The sequence below is a fragment of the Oncorhynchus clarkii genome, unplaced genomic scaffold (assembly GCF_045791955.1).
Source record: "Oncorhynchus clarkii lewisi isolate Uvic-CL-2024 unplaced genomic scaffold, UVic_Ocla_1.0 unplaced_contig_391_pilon_pilon, whole genome shotgun sequence".
NCBI classification, from domain to species: Eukaryota; Metazoa; Chordata; class Actinopteri; order Salmoniformes; family Salmonidae; genus Oncorhynchus; species Oncorhynchus clarkii.
Genome location: NW_027258018.1, coordinates 86,012 through 102,979, shown reverse-complemented (window position 1 = coordinate 102,979; position 16,968 = coordinate 86,012). Strand labels below are relative to the sequence as shown.

General features: G+C 42.0%; 1 protein-coding gene across 1 annotated transcript in view; it reads right to left on the bottom strand.

The window, feature by feature from the left end:
* LOC139394529 (zinc finger protein 271-like) overlaps nucleotides 1-810 on the bottom strand; it is a 55,255-nt gene extending 54,445 nt beyond the window's left edge. The window contains exons 1-2 of the mRNA XM_071142620.1: nucleotides 807-810; nucleotides 143-712 (exon numbers count right to left, since the gene is read on the bottom strand). Coding sequence (XP_070998721.1) covers nucleotides 143-712; nucleotides 807-810 — 574 coding nt within the window. The remainder of the gene's footprint in view (nucleotides 1-142; nucleotides 713-806) is intronic.
* Nucleotides 811-16,968: the final 16,158 nt, after the last annotated feature.

The following is a 16,968-nucleotide window of genomic DNA, read 5'->3' as shown; positions in this document are numbered from 1 at the left end:
CACATTGATCATAGCCATAAGGTTTCTCTCATGTGTGTGTCCGCTGGTGTGATATCAGGCTGTTTGACTGAGTAAAACTCTTCCCACATTGATTACAGCTATGGGATTTCTCTCCTGTGTATTCTTTGGTGTGATTTCAGGCTGCTTGACTGAGTAAAACTCTTCCTACATTGATTACAGCTATAAGGTTTCTCTCCTGTGTGTATTCTCTGGTGTATCTTCAGATAGACAGATGTAGCAAAACTCTTCCCACATTGAGTACAGCTATATGGTTTCTCTCCTGCGTGTGTTATCTGGTGTGATATCAGGCCGCTTGACTGAGAAAAACTCTTCCCACATTGATCACAGCCAAAAGGTTTCACTCCAGTGTGAATTCCCTGATGTATTTTAAGTTCTACTGAAGAGGTGAATCTCTTCCCACAGTCAGAGCAGAAGTGAAGATTCTCTCCAGTGTGTATTCTCAGGTGTAGTTTAAGTGAATCTGATTTTAAGTAACTCTTCCCACAGTCAAAACAGTGGTGAGATTTCTCTCCTGTGTGTACTCGCTGGTGTTTTCTCTTATGTAGTTTAAGTGAATCTGATCTTGAGTAACTCTTCCCACATTCAGAGCAGTGGTGAGATTTCTTCCCTGTGGGTCTCTGCAGGTGTTTCTTGAGGTGTTCTGATCTGGAGAGACTCTTCTCTGCCTTGTCAGCATCATGATGTTGTTCTCCTGTGTGAACAACAAAGTCAGACAGATGGTTAAAGGCTCAAAACAGCAGAAATCCACTGTTTATTTGAGTTAAAAGGTGATGCCCAGAGCGTACCCATGAAGTTGTACAACAATTGACGTCTGTTAAATTATTTGACAAATGTCTTAAAACAGTCAAGTGAGCAACAATTTTGTATTGTTTTCACATTAGTAGTAACATCGATGATTGGAGGATAGAAACAAGTTATTAAAGTTGCTGAAACTCTAAGCAGTGTGCCAGACGACTTTTAGTCTCCAATTTTGGCCCCTTTCTGTGTTTAATAAAATTGCAGCACGAGGGCGGCGCACACACAATTTGGTTGCAGAAAATCATCCCTGCTAATGAGGAAACTGCTAGTTATAGATGTAGTATATCTGGTAATGAGGAAACCACTAGTTATGGACGTAGTATATCTGGTAATGAGGAAACCACTAGTTATGGATGTAGTATATCTGGTAATGAGGAAATGTATTCTGAATATTACAGTGCAAGATCAGGAGAGCTACTGAAGGAAACTCACATTAAGCTCTGTGTCTATTCACTAATTCACTACTGTGGGGAAAAACTCAGGGGAGTTCTCATAGGCTGACAGCAAAAATAGCCTCCATTTACAGGTTGAATACGAGTGCATTTCACACTACTTTTGGATTATAATTGTAAAGCTTGCTTGAATCTCCTGCTTAGTGTAATGTTTGTGTTTGTCTCAAATCAACTGCTTCATACTTTAAAAAAAACACTTCAACCAGTAAAATACTCTTTAGCTAGCTTTCCCATCAGCCTGACAATGAGCGATTGTAAACTAAGTGTTTGCCAAATTGGCCCATAACTTCACCTAACAACAACATAGACCTACTGTTGGACCCCTAACTTCACCTACCAATAACATACACCTACTGTAAGCCCCATAACTTCACCTAACACCATAGACCGAGAACTATAAATAATTTAATATTTCAGGTGAAACATGGAAACTAAAATGTCTTTGTCATGACATTTCATAACCTGATCACCAGATAATTTTGTGAATAATCCCATTAGTCTATTCTGTAATGTGTTGTCATTCTAAATGTCCTGAATAAAGGAAAATAGCTCTGTGTGTTGTTCAATAGGGTAGCCTAGTGGTTAGAGCGTTAGACTAGTAACCGGAAGGTCCCCGAGCTGACAAGGTACAAATCTGTCATTCTGCCCCTGAACAAGTAGTTAACCCACTGTTCCTAGGCATTGAAAATAAGAATTTGTTCTTAACTGACTTGCCTAGTTAAAAAAAGTATTATAATAATAATCCATCAAGGAACCATTCTCTACACAGCTCTGTGACTAAGGAGACGCTACTGTAAATCAAGCAGACACATTATAAACATCAATTTATAAGGGATGTTGGATCCAACGTGGAGAACGGCATAACTGTCATTACCAGAGTAATGAATGAAGAAGCACTTTGCATGTTGTGATGTTTGTCATGTGACTGTCATTCAGAAAATGATTTCCTGGATAGTTGAACATGTGACTGTAACTAAATAGCTACAGAATTAAATATTATGTGTAATTATTGAAGAACCGCATTAATGACAGTATCCATTTGGGTGGTGTCAATAAAGTTAAGGTGACTCTCGTGTTAGAACCATTGGATTTAGCAAACTCTGAAATGATTTAGGATCTGTGCCAATGGAAACTGTTTTCCCATCGTAATATAAGGAGACACTAAATGTTACGTAGGTAGAGAGCATTTCAGACACCCGAATACAAAAAACTGTCCTAACAGGAAAATAACTTAAACTACAAGGCCAAATCTACACTGGAGGAGCTTACCAAGATGACATTGAATGTTCCCAAGTGGCCTAGTTACAGTTTGGACTTAAATCGTCTTGAAAGTCTATGGCAAAACTTGAAAATGGCTTTCTAGCAATGATCAACATCCAACTTGACAGAACAGGAAGGATTTTAAAAAGAATAATGAATATTCACATGAAGATCCATCACCTATTGGATGACATCACAACTTCCCATCAAGCCAACTCCTTGAAGGACTTACTATGACATCACTCACTCCAAGTTTGCAGTTGTCTAAAAAAACACTATTTTTCTTACTGTATTTATATATCACTTTCAACAGGAAAGTTTTTTTTTTTTTATCACTGGAGGACGTCATCAACAATGTAGAATGCCCTTTTAAAAAGCACACATTACTTCAACAACTGCAGAGTTTGTGTCCCTGTTTAATAAGACAGTACTCACTGTATTTACTGGTGTTAATCAGATCAATGTCCCTGTTTTATAAGACAGTACTCACTGTATTTTCTGGTGTTAATCAGATCTCCAGTCTTCTCTTCTTCGTCCTCCTCTAATGTGACAGTAATCTCCCCCTCTTCATCCTTCATTCCAAAAAGGTCTTCATCCTCCACTCTGAAGGTGTCTTTCTCTTCTTCTTTCACGGTAATAGCCTCACCCTCTAATTGTTTTTGTATTGTAACAGCCTCCTCTTCCTCGTCTTTCACGAGAGCTTATTTCTCCGTCCAGCAGACCCCCTCTTCTTTAACAGGAGGAGAGTAGCTTAGTGAACTCATGTTCGGAAATAATAGCTAGTTAGTATTAGCGACTAGACTAGTGTCAACTAGACTAAGTCAACTTGCTGGCTGGTTACAACGTAAATATTAAATTAAATGGGGTATCTAGTTGTTTCCACATAAGTATGTTTAAATCATAGTGGCAAATAAACCAGGAAATCGTCTACAGAACCTGAATGTTCCGACTTTGTTGTCTAGCGAGCTACCGAGGTGGCTGCAGTTGTTGAAGAAACGTTCCGTCCACTAGATTATACGTCACAGTAGAAACATCGCCTGAAAGACACTTATCGCCATCTGCTGTCTGGAGGGAGGAAACGCATGGTGTATATAATGAACAGACTAGGTCTATACTGCTCCTACATGGTGTAACAATACATCAGTGTGCCAGGTGGACATTGGGTTTGATTCAGACCCTGTCAGTGTGCCAGGTGGACATTGGGTTTGATTCAGACCCTGCCAGTGTACCAGGTGGACATTGGGTTTGATTCAGACCCTGCCAGCATGGCCAGAAATGTATTCCCATGGTCAGTAACTTATAACCACAGAACCACCACAGACCTTTCATGCGTAACTAAAAACGCCTAAGTATTAGATTTACTGCCATGGTCTAGTATGTCACCGCCTCAGACACCATTCACAATGCTGGCTGAGGTACGAGTAAAACATGAAATATTATTTCCTATTTGTAAAAATGGCAAGGCTTTAGCCCAGGGGGCTTCTCCATTGTTGAGGAAAGCAAGGAAAGTGTTGTGAGTAACAGAACTGCCTGAGATGTGGGGCAAGGGAAGCTGCTCACTGATTGGTTGTAGTGACAAGGGTCTCTCCAGAAATCTATCATTATTCCAACTGACATGTCAAATTCAGAAATTTTACAGCATAACAACAGTTATGTCTTAAGTGTAAAACTAACAATGACTCAATAATCCTTCTGGGAATGTTACGATGTCATAAAGTTATGGGAGGAGTTAGAAAGTTGGCTGTCAGAAGTACAGTGTTATAATGTCAATTTAATTTAAATAGGTCTGTCTGCATATTTCAAGACATGGCATATGAGGATGCAGTGAGATACCCGTGATGTAGTTAATGGAGATGGAGGTGTGTTCTAGTGGGTCTGGGCAGGTGTGATGTAGTTAATGGAGATGGAGGTGTGTTCTAGTGGGTCTGGGCAGGTGTGATGTAGTTAATGGAGATGGAGGTGTGTTCTAGTGGGTCTGGGCAGGTTTGATGTAGTTAATGGAGATGGAGGTGTGTTCTAGTGGGTCTGGGCAGGTGTGATGTAGTTAATGGAGATGGAGAGGTGTTCTAGTGGGTCTGGGCAGGTTTGATGTAGTTAATTGAGATAGGGGTGTGTTCTAGTGGGTCTGGGCAGGTGTGATGTAGTTAATGGAGATGGAGGTGTGTTCTAGTGGGTCTGGGCAGGTGTGATGTAGTTAATGGAGATGGAGGTGTGTTCTAGTGGGTCTGGATAGGTGTGATGTAGTTAATGGAGATGGAGGTGTGTTCTAGTGGGTCTGGGCAGGTTTGATGTAATGGAGATGGGGGTGTGTTCTAGTGGGTCTGGGCAGGTGTGATGTAGTTAATGGAGATGGAGGTGTGTTCTAGTGGGTCTGGGAAGGTGTGATGTAGTTAATGGAGGTAGAGGTGTGTTCTAGTGGGTCTGGATAGGTGTGATGTAGTTAATGGAGGTAGAGGTGTGTTCTAGTGGGTCTGGGAAGGTGTGATGTAGTTAATGGAGATGGAGGTGTGTTCTAGTGGGTCTGGATAGGTGTGATGTAGTTAATGGAGATGGAGGTGTGTTCTAGTGGGTCTGGACAGGTGTGATGTAGTTAATGGAGATGGAGGTGTGTTCTAGTGGGTCTGGGCAGTGAATGATTGTATGATGTTGTTTGTATTGTTTATAAAATATCAAATACAATATTTTAACATTTCCAATGCAAAGTAACACCTCACAGTTCTATTTTTGGAGTTATTACATTAAACCAATCAGAATTCAGAAGAATGCCAAAGTCAGGTGTGAAGTAATATGCAGGACCAGCCTATTCCCTATGATGTCAACTACAACATAAATAACTTCAAATGTAGAACTTTAAGTTAGAAATAATTTGCGCTCATGACTTGGGTGATTAAAGTAAACCACAGTTTTGGAAATACATAATGCCATCTAACCAAATATCAAAGAATGTTAGCTATATGCAGTTATCTTAGCCAGCCAGCTAACGTTAGCTATTTAGCCAACTAGCTATTAGCCTAACAAGCATAGTGCAGTTATGGTCAGCGAGACCAACTATCGGAGACCAATTAGAACCCAACTAACAGTAAGCCAAGGTGGAAAATGCTACAAAACTCCCGTAGTCTAATTCACAGAAAACATGCTGAAAAGTAGTGATGGGGAAACAAATCGTCCTGAAGCATTGACTCTTTCCAGACAATTGTGTCAAAAATAGGTTCATTACTCAAGGCTTTGAGCGACACAGAATTTAGAACAGCCACATTATTATAGATGAAGTCCCACACCGTAGCAGCGAAGCCTTTATGTCATATATACATTTATAAATAATAATGAGTAGTTATTTCTGATGCAAGGTGATTTGTAAATTAGTCAGTCAGCAGCCACCTGCACTGTCGGCTGCAATGTCCAACGAGCCCAAATTAATCAATTCCACTCAGGTGTTCGACGAAATGATTCTCCAGACGTCATTGATCACGTGCTGCTGATAAAGGGACACTGCTTTGAATTATACCGCTTAGCGACTTCAGTACATGCCTCATAGCTCCAGTCTCAAACTTAACCCCGTCCCTGCTGAAGAAGAGGCGGTCTGCTGGATGGAGAAAGAAGCTCTCGTGAAAGAGATGGAGGAAGAGGAGGCTGTTACAATACAAAAACAAGTAGAGGTTGAGGCTGTTACCGTGAAAGACGTCTCAGTTAAAGAAGAGGGAGACTCGTTCAAAGTTAATAAAGAGGAGGACGACGACGTTTCAGTGAACGAAGAGGAGGGGGAGGTGACTGTCACATCGGAAAATGAAGAAGAGGAGGAAACTGGATATCTGGGCCCGGTTTCCCAAGCGCATCTTAAGGCGTCCGATGGTTCTAACGATGAACGGGCCCTGATTAACACTAGTAAGTATTGTCTTAACAGAAGCACAAACTCTGCGGTTGTTGAACTGATGTGTGGTGTTAAAGGGGACATTTGCAATTGCTACATCCATATTTTGGCTCTTAAATTATTTATTTATAGGCATTGATTCTTGGAGAATATAACGAATGCCTTATGAGCTTAGTTCAACTGTTTACCACATCAGAACCCCAAATAAGCTTTTTTGTACTCCAATGTTTAGAAACAATGTAAACCAACACTGTATCCTTCAACATAATGTTGATATCATGGATGGTCAGTCCTTGCATCCATAGGTCTGTCTATGAATTTGAGAGTAGTTACATTTCTCCAGCCCCATCCTTCATCTTATTACCAAAACAGTGGTGTAATTACAGCTTTGTTATTGGTTGAACTGCAGATTGTTTGATTGTTGTGTGTCTTTTTTAAGGGGCAACCTAGTTTTTCAACAAACAAAATGGCTGCCTAGGGACCTGAGCTGTGTTAGAATACTCATACTAACCGTACTATTTGATGTTAATGGAGTATATAGTGTGCTTATTGGTCATAGTATGATGTAGTTAGTATGCCAAAAGTTCCCGGATGTCGTACTAAATTCACCAAAATATGAAATATACACGCAGTACTTTACGGCCCATAATGCAATTCTTCGGGAAATGGGCGTGACTTCACATCAATTTCAGATTTGAAGAAAATGGAGGAAAATATTCAGCCGAAGTCCAACGAGAGCGGATACAAATGAACTGCTTTAAAAACCTGTTGGTACTAGGGGGCAGTAATTTTCATTTTTGGAAAAATAACGTTCCCAAATGAAACAGGATATTTTGTCAGGACAAGATGCTAGAATATGCATATAATTGACAGCTTAGGATGGAACACACTCTAAAGTTTCCAAAACTGTAAAAAATATTGTCTGAGTATAACAGAACTGATGTTACAGGCGAAAGCCTGAGAAAAATCCAATCCGGAAGTGACTCATCTTTTGAAAGCCCTGCGTTCCGATGTGTCCCTATTGAGCTGTGAATGCCCTATCAACCAGATTACGCTTTCTCCGTATTCCCCAAGGTGTCTACAGCATTGTGACATAGTTTTACGCATTTATATTGAAAAATACCCGTAGGCGGCTTCATTGCGCAAGTCGTCACCTGACGCTCCCTGAGAAATTCTTGCATAAAATACAGAGGTAGCCATTATTCCAATCGCTTCTACTGAGAAACCAATTGTCCCGGTTGATATATTATCGAATAGATATTTGAAAAACACTGAGGATTGATTATAAACAACGTTTGCCATGTTTCTGTCGATATTATGGAGCTAATTTGGAATATTTTTCGGCGTTGTCATGACCGCAATTTCCCGTCGACTTCTCAGCCAAACGTGAAGAACAAACGGAGCTATTTCGCCTACAAAAATAATCCTTTGGGAAAAAATGAACTTTGGCTATCTACCTGGGAGTCTCGTGAGTGAAAACATCCGAAGTTCGTCAAAGGTAAATGATTTAATTTGATTGCTTTTCTGATTTTCGTGACAAGGTTGCCTGCTGCTAGCAAGGCATAATGCTATGCTAGGCTATCGATAAATTTACACAAATGCTTGTCTAGCTTTGGCTGTAAAGCATATTTTGAAAATCTGAGATTACAGGGTGATAAACAAAAGGCTAAGCTGTGTTCCAATATATGTCACTTGTGAAATTCATGAATAGGAATATTTTCTAGGAAGATTTATGTCCGTTGCGTTATGCTCATTAGTGTCAGATGATAACGGTCCCGTTCACGGGATGGGGTGTCACTAGAGGTTAAATAATTTTGACAAATGTTGAGCAATGTAATAAAGTAATGACTTTTCAAATAAGTTACGTTACACGTTATGTTAGCTACACTATCCTTACAAAAGGCATAGCATATCTTTACAGCAGTATGTATCGGTATGTTAACTAGCTACCTAACGTTAGTTGGCTACTTATACATCAAACTTGCCAGTATAGTAACTATATTCTAACTAACTACCCAATGTTTGTTGACTTGATTAGAGAGCAGAATAACTGATGGATTTAATAACACTCAACACCCGTTGAATATGGCCGGTGTCAGTAAACATCTGCAAAAAATGCTCAAATTAAATTGTTGCCAGCAGCACAGTTAGTCACCAACACTCTGGATAACATGAAAACAGCCTAACCAGCTCTGCTAAGGCAAATAAAATGGTAAGAGTGAGGTTTTCTCTGATTTGTGTCTAGCAAGCTATCCAACGTTAGCCAGTTAGCTTGGGTGCTTTACTGTCATTGTGAGGTCAGAATGCTTGGATCGACCCTACTCCTCAGCCATATAGTATTAGTTTACAAACAGTGGTGTTATACGAGCTTATGTTTTGGTTTCTGGTGGGGTAATACGGCTGAAACAGTTGAGGCATTTATAAGTTATATTCGTCAAGAATCAATGGTCATATAGTAAATGGGTCTTTCTATAATTGCCAGTGTAGATTTCCTGTAGGGGTCAAATTGTTAGAGCTGTTGAGAAGTCATTAGCTGTGTTAGAATACTCATACTAACCGTACTATTTGTGATGTATATAGTATGTATATAGTATATAGTATGCTTATTGGTCATAATGTGATATAGTTAGTATGCCAAAAGTTCCCGGATGTCGTACTGGTTATATAGTAAATGGGTCTTTCTATAACTGCCAGTGTAGATTTCATGTTGGGGTCAAATTGTTAGAGCTGTTGATAAGTCATTGTATAATATTCTGGCAATTCTTTTCATGCCATTACATTAAAGGCGAAATATTGTATTTTCTTAGCAAGGTGTTGCTCAAATAATGTTAGCTGCTAATCGCTAGTTAGCGGGCTAGCTAGCTTGCTAAATGTATTAAGAGTCAGAGCAAACGTAGCTAGCTAATACTGCCTGGTACCAGTGCTATTGTAGGCCTAGATAAGCATGTTTGTGCAGCGCTATCTTATCAGAGAGGAGTATGCGAAGTATGAAGATGTTGGTTAGCTAGCAGGCTACATGGAATGTAATATCTAATTAGGGGTCAACTGGAAACAATGACCAACACTTTGGTTCCTACCATGTCTTCTTCTTTGAGGTTTATAGTCAGACTACACTCATCAGGTGTTTTGCTGCCACATACTGTACGGGGTTGTAAAAAAATAACCAAAACGCAAAAAAAAATGGAACAAATTATACTAATTTTGTAAAATAAAAAATGCTGGATGGACCTGATCATCCTAGCTACTACGACCTCATTCATCCGTACAGGGCACTCCGGGAACTCGGGAACGTGATTCCCATCACAATTACAACATGCTTCATCTGACTATGACTTATTCATTCCTTTGACAAACACTTGCCACATGTCCAACCTTTTTTACAATTGTAACACTGCAGCGTCTTCTGTATATCTCACTTACCCAGGTTTTACACAAGATGGGAGAACCACTTCACCAAACCACAGTAAAACCTTCCGGCTATCATTTGTTTTAATCAACATGCATCTTCCTGAAATGTTATCCCTAAACCACAATAAGCTTTCTCCTTTTGCGCTGTTGACACACAATCGGCATCATACCGCTTTGCAATAATTTGCCAGCCTGCCACATCCGACGAGGGTTGGAGCCGATGTTCAAGGGGTATATCAATCTCCCCAGGGTAGCAGTAATACGTTGAGATATTTGTCCACAAAGGGATACCCCTCCCATAGGTGGCTCATTATTGGGATTCATTGCTGATTCCTACCTGTAGCTCACAATGAAGTGTCTATTGATACAGGTAAAGGTTGCCAGACATTTCTGACATTCCACAGCTGTCATTTCCCTTCCTGATTTTCCTCTCTTGGATGTCTCCACCATGCTCCTACTCTGTCAGTAATTCCTCCCCGGTTTATTAATTGGTAGTCAAACAACAATATATTAAAGGTGCTGCACATTCTATTCCAAATCTAGAATTAGAATCGTCTTTATGTTTCCATGATTTCAACAGTTCACCAGTTAACTAAACCTATAATGTGGACACCAAGGATGAGGATACCAAGGAACTTGAAGCTCTCAACCTGCTCCACTACAACCCCTTCGAGTTCCAGGGTCCTTCGCTTAGTGATGCGCTTTGAAGGACTATGCTGTTGGACGCTGAGCTGTAGTCAACGAACAGCATTCTCACATAGGTGTTCCTTTTGTCCAGGAGGGAAAGGGCAGTGTGGAGTGCAATAGAGATTGCATCATCTGTGGATCTGTTGGGGCGGTATGCAAATTGGAGTGGGTCTAGGGTTTCTGGGATAATGGTGTTGATGTGAGCCATGACCAGCCTTTCAAAGCACTTCATGGCTACAGACGTGTGTGCTATGAGTCGGTAGTCATTTAGGCAGGTTGCCTTAGTCCCTTTGCCCAAGAACACTGTGGTGGTCTGCTTGAAACATGTTGGTATTAGACTCAGACAGGGGATGAAAATGTCAATGAAGACCCTTGCCAGTTGGTCAGCGCATGCTTGGAGTACACGTCCTGGTAATCCGTCTGGCCCTGCGGCTTTGTGAATGTTAACCTGTTCAAGGTCTTACTCACATCGGCTGTGGAGAGCGTGATCACAAAGTTGTCCAGAACAGCTGATGCTCTCATGCATGTTTCAGTGTTACTTACCTTATTTAGCTCGTCTTGTAGGCTTGTGTCACTGGGCAGCCATCGGCTGTGCTTCCCTTTGTAGTCTGATGTGGCAAGCCTGCCACATCCGACGAGGGTTGGAGCCGATGTTCAAGGGGTATAGCAATCTCCCGAGGGTAGCAGTAATACGTTGAGATTTGTCCACGAAGATTTGTTACCCCTCCCATAGTTGGCTCATTTTTGGGATTCATTGCTGATTCCTACCTGTAGCTCACTATGAAGTGTCTATTGATACAGGTAAAGGGTCCTGTTGGAGATTGCTGGTTGGTAGCTGAGTGGAGGGAACAAGCAGAGTTGGACACGGCCATGTTATTATCCCACACAGTCTATAAGCAATTTCTAATAAGCAATTTCATAAATGTGTGCAGCGTCTGGTTGCTCCTCATTACACAACACAGAGCAGCAAATATTCTTTACATCATCAACATAGGAATCCCCTGTTTTTATTAAATAATTGGGAAACACAGGGAACCAGAGATCAAGATAGGATAACCATAAGGAAAAACTCTTCCTCCTCCCGCTGCTGCTGGCCTTTGTAAATTCTGACGTTATGCTCCTGAAGTTTCCAGTAATAGACTAAAACAGCAGTCGGCAACGTTTTCCATTTGTAGTGCAAATTTATCTGACCATTTCTACTGATCTGGTGCCAGTTATGATTTTCATATTCACATTTTACTGGAACAGTTTAATTTGATTTTTAATCGTATCTCAAAATCCTTGTCTGTGATTAATATACATTCTATATAAATGAAAATGATGTCTAAATAATGTTTACTGCCGTTGACAACTATGTAAAAATAGCCTACATTAAGCCAACAAATAAAAACATCTAGAAAATATCCAGATAAGAATAAATCACATTGGCTGAGCATGGGCTGTCTACATAGAACTTTAAACAGTGTATCAACTATCACCTAGGTCTGTCCGAAACGTGATAACAACATTGTATAAAATATTTTGGGACAGACACAGCTGTAAGCTATTTGTGAAAGGGATAAGAAGTAATCAGGTATTGTATGACATTTCCACTGGATCAGAGCAGAGCATTACATTTTTCCATGCATAAACTCCTCCATGCTAATGCAGAAACCGCTCGTTATACCATAGACCTACTGTAGGACCCATAACTTCACCTAACAACAACATAGACCTACAGAAAGGTGCCTATATTGGAGACCAAAAGTTGTCTGGCACACTGTTTAGGATTTCAACAACTTTAAAAACGTATTTCTTGCATACAATCGTTGGTGTTACTACTGGGAAAACAAGACAAAATATGACTATTGTTGTTCACTTGACTGTCCAGACAAATGTCAAATAATTCACATTCATTACAGACATCATTGTTTGTACGACATAATGGCTACGCTGTTGGCATCTCCTTTTTACAGTGTATTTTTGCTGTTGTGGGCCTTAAACCACCTGTCTGACTTTTTGTTCACACAGGAGAGAGACTTGACTATCGTGGATCCTCTGGGGGGCCTCAACAACCTCATGATGCTGACGAGGCAGAGGCGAGTCTCTCCACTTCAAAACACCTCAAGAAACACCAGCAGAGACCCACAGGGAAGAAATCTAATTGCTGCTCTGACTGTGGGAAAGGTTGCAAATCTTCATCAGAACTTAAAATACACCAGAGAACACACACAGGAGAGAAACCTTATAGCTGTGGTCAATGTGGGAGGAGTTTTACCACATCTAGCGGTCTGACATTACACCAGAGAACACACACAGGAGAGAAACCTTATAGCTGTGATCAATGTGGGAGGTGTTTTGTTCAATCTAGCCATCTGACTGAACACCACAGAAGACACACAGGAGAGAAACCTTATAGCTGTGATCAATGTGGGAGGAGTTTTGTTAAATCTAGCCATCTGACTGAACACCACAGAACACACACAGGAGAGAAGCCTTATAGCTGTGATCAATGTGGGAGGAGTTTTACTACAGCTAGCATTCTGACAGTACACCAGAGAACACACACAGGAGAGAAACCTTATAGCTGTGATCAATGTGGGAGGAGTTTTGTTCAAGCTAGCCATCTGACTCAACACCAGAGAACACACACAGGAGAGAAACCTTATACTTGTGATCAATGTGGGAGGAGTTTTGTTCAAGCTAGCCATCTGACTCAACACCAGAGAACACACACAGGAGAGAAATCTTTTAGCTGTGATCAATGTGACAAGAGATACTCTGATAAAAGATCTCTGATCAAACATCAGAAAATACATGCATGAAGAAGTTGTTTCATGATATCACTGAAATAATGTCACAATGTAGAATGTTTTAACATTGTAGTAGGAGTATTTTAATGATGTCACAATGTAGAATGTTTTAACATTGTAGTAGGAGTATTTTAATGATGTCACAATGTAGAATGTTTTAACATTGTAGTAGGAGTATTTTAATGATGTCACAATGTAGAATGTTTTAACATTGTAGTAGGAGTGTTTTAATGATGTTCTACCTTATCGTTTACCCTGTTCAATTGATTGCAGCATGATATGGATATTAGCCTCAGGGGAAAATCCAGGCTCTGAATTGAAATATTATTTAACAAAGTGAGTAACAAAAAAAGAGCTGTGTTACACTTACTGCGTTGGTGACCCACTTTAATCAAAATGCAGCACTTCAAAATGTAGCTAGCTGTTTTCTACTAGTTGAAAAAGCTGCTTGTTTAAAAAAATACATGAAATATAATAATTGTTGCAGATGTTTATATTTTCACACATGAAAGCAGTATAATAAATTGGACTATAATCAATTTTGTTAACAATCTGACATTACTCCAGTATTTCTTGACAACATTCAAATGCTAATTGTCTTTGTTCCACTACTGAAGACGCATGACTCAAATCACCTACTCATATTTCAAACACTCAGCCTGACAAAATATATGTTTTATTATTCCATGCCTCACCATTAAGTTACTACGGATATTGCAGGAGTTGGTTGCTGATTGTCTCAAGGGTCGGCAGTCAACCAGTTTTGTGTTTAGCCAGTGCGTTGCCATGGATCACAATTTATTTTGGCTGCACGTTTTTCCGTATTGGAGATGAGTTTTGTTTGGGCTCATTCCAAGGGGACGAGACTTCTAGAAGCTAGTGGGTTTTAGGATTCTATTGAAAGAAACAATTTAAAAAATAATACTATTGTATATTCTTATTTAGAAATTTGTTTTTGTCTTGTTTTTAATTGTTGACAGCCAGACACCATGTGTATTTTGTAGAACCATTGTAGTTGATTATGTGAAATGGAAGTTATTTTCTGTTGGGGGTGAGCAGACATGTTCAACAAAAATATAGGATATATTTGTTGTCTACAGGGGGAAGGTGCTACAGGCTTTGGTCTTCCATTTATGTTTTGAGGTTGTACTTTAGCAGGTATAGCTCGTTAGCAGGTAGGGTGCACTGATTGGTGTCACCTCATTAGTCAGTATGTGTTACACCTGTGCTGGCTTGTCCATCTTGTTAGTGGGAAGGTGTTTCACCTGAGCTGGTCCAGGTTCTATTTAAGAGTGTCTGGCCCAGTGCTCCAGTTGTCTTGATAGATGTGGAGAGTCAACACCTTTAGTTGCACTACCGTTTTGGTTTGAGATGTTTTCATTTCAGGTTGAAGCTTCTTTCCGAAGAGAGCTTATTTTTTTTTAAATGAATCAATACAAGCAAACAAGATCGGTTCCGGGGATTGGTATGGCAAATACCTTACGATTTGCCTGGACTGAAAAGGAGATGGAGCCGTGGAGTAGAGAGACATTTGGAAGGACTATTTTGATGGGATGCCTCAGGATAGAGGTGAAGGAAGTGCTCTGCCTTCAAGGGAACCCTAATGAGAAGGCTTTCGATGTGACGTTTCACAAAGAAGAAAAACACGACAAAGTAATGAAGATGGCAAAGGAAGCGGAGAAAACGGGACCCCTGTGCCATTATGCGGTGACCAGCCTGGCGAAGAACAACTTCAGGGTGGTCACCGTAACCATGTACAATCCGCATGTGAAAGATGAAGAGGTGAGGGCCTTTCTGGGGAGGTACATGGACAATGTCTCCTCAGCGAGGTACCTCAGGGACTCCCTGGGTTTCTGGAACGGGAGAAGAGGTTTCCAGGCGTTACTCAGGGAGTCCCCGAAGAGTGTGGATGGCTACCTCCATCCTCCGGCGATGTTCTCCCTGGGGGCTGACAGGGGAACACTCTACTATGCGCGTCAGCCCCCGTTCTGCAGGCGTTGTATGGCCTACGGCCATATCCTGGCCTCGTGCAGTGCCAAGAGGTGTCGATTTTGTGGGTCGGAAGAGCACGAGGCCAAGGAATGTGACGAGCCCAAGGCTTGCCACGGGTGTGGCTCAAGAGCACACCTGTGGCGTGATTGCCCGGCTCGTCACAGGTCATACGCGTCTGCAGCTGGGGGGGGAGCGGGGGATGGGGGGAGGAAAGAGAGGACGCATGCGGATTGTACGGATGGCACAGGGGAAAGGACGGAGAAGGACGAGGAAGGGAAGAAGGAAGAGGCGAAAAGAAAGAGGAGAGAAGATGGAAAGAAGGAAAAAGGAGAGATTAAAAAGAAGGTGGAAGAACGTGGAGGAGCAGAGAAGAGGGAGAAGGGGACAGTGGTACGAGAAGGAGTGGAAGAGGGAACGGGGACAGTAACGGAGGAGTGGAGGTGGGAGGGGAGGGGGGGGAGATGGGGGGGAAGGAGTGGGGGGACAGCCTGCCAGGCTTCCTCGAGGTCGAAATGAGGGATTTGGTGGAGGGGTTAGTGGGGATGGGACGTTGTGTCTCCCCGCTACCTCCTTCACCAAAGAAGAAAGGGATAAAGAGGGGGAGCTTGGCAGGAAGGGAGAGGGAGAGGGGTGTGGAGGGGGAGGGGGGGGGGTTAAGAGAGTGGCGGGGGGGGGGGGGGGGGGGTATTTTGTCCTCCCGGTTTGCCTCAGCCCCTTGCATTTTAGTGGATGACTCCAGTGAGGGGTCGGTGGGTTGTTTGCTAGAGGGATCCCAACTCCTGTTTGGGGAGATGGGGTCCCCTATATGCAGCCCCGAGGCAAACAGGGAGGGGGGGATGGTGGGTGGGGAGGGAGGACCAGACACACTGCCTGGATCATGGGTTGGGATGGAGGACGGGGGGGCGTCAGGAGAGGAGAGGACGTCCCCGCCGGTGGAGATGGACCAGGGGAGCATCGGGTGAGTCTCCTGGTTTTTCTTTGGGTTTTGGGGTTTTTATTTGTTGTAAATAATTAAATGAATAGTTCTGTTTCTTTTTTTAGTCTAAATGTTAGGGGGTTAAGGGATAATGTTAAAAGGAGGGCGGTTTTTTGTTATTTAGAGGGTGTGGGGTTTGATTTCTGTTTTTTACAGGAGGCTCACCTGAGGGATGGTGGGGATGTGTGTAGATTTAAGAGGGAGTGGGATAAGGGGGAATCTTTTTGGGGCATAGGAGGGGTGCACTCAACAGGAGTAGGGATTTTGTGTGGGCATAGAGAGGTTAAAATAGAGAACACTTTTGTAATAATGCAGGGTAGAGTTTTGGGGATAGATGTTAAGTTTAGAGAAGCTAGATATAGGTTAATTGGGGTGTATGGGCCACAGGTGGCGGCAGACAGGAGGGAGATGTTACAAACAGGCACTTGGTGATAGGAGGAGACTTTAATATAGATTTAGGGTTAGGCGGTGATAGCAGTGCAGGTGCCATCTCTGGGCTAATGGCTTGCCATGGTCTGGTTGATGGTGGCCTGCACACTACTCCGGCAATGGTCGGTCCTACATGGCGCAACTCCAGGGGGGTTGCGTGGAGGCTCGACTACATTTTTGTATCCAGGTCTTTGGGTCAGTTGTCTGGGCGGCTGTTGCCTGTTTTCTTCACGGATCACGACGGGGTGTTCCTGCAGGTGGGGTCGCCAGTCTGCCTCTTCGGTA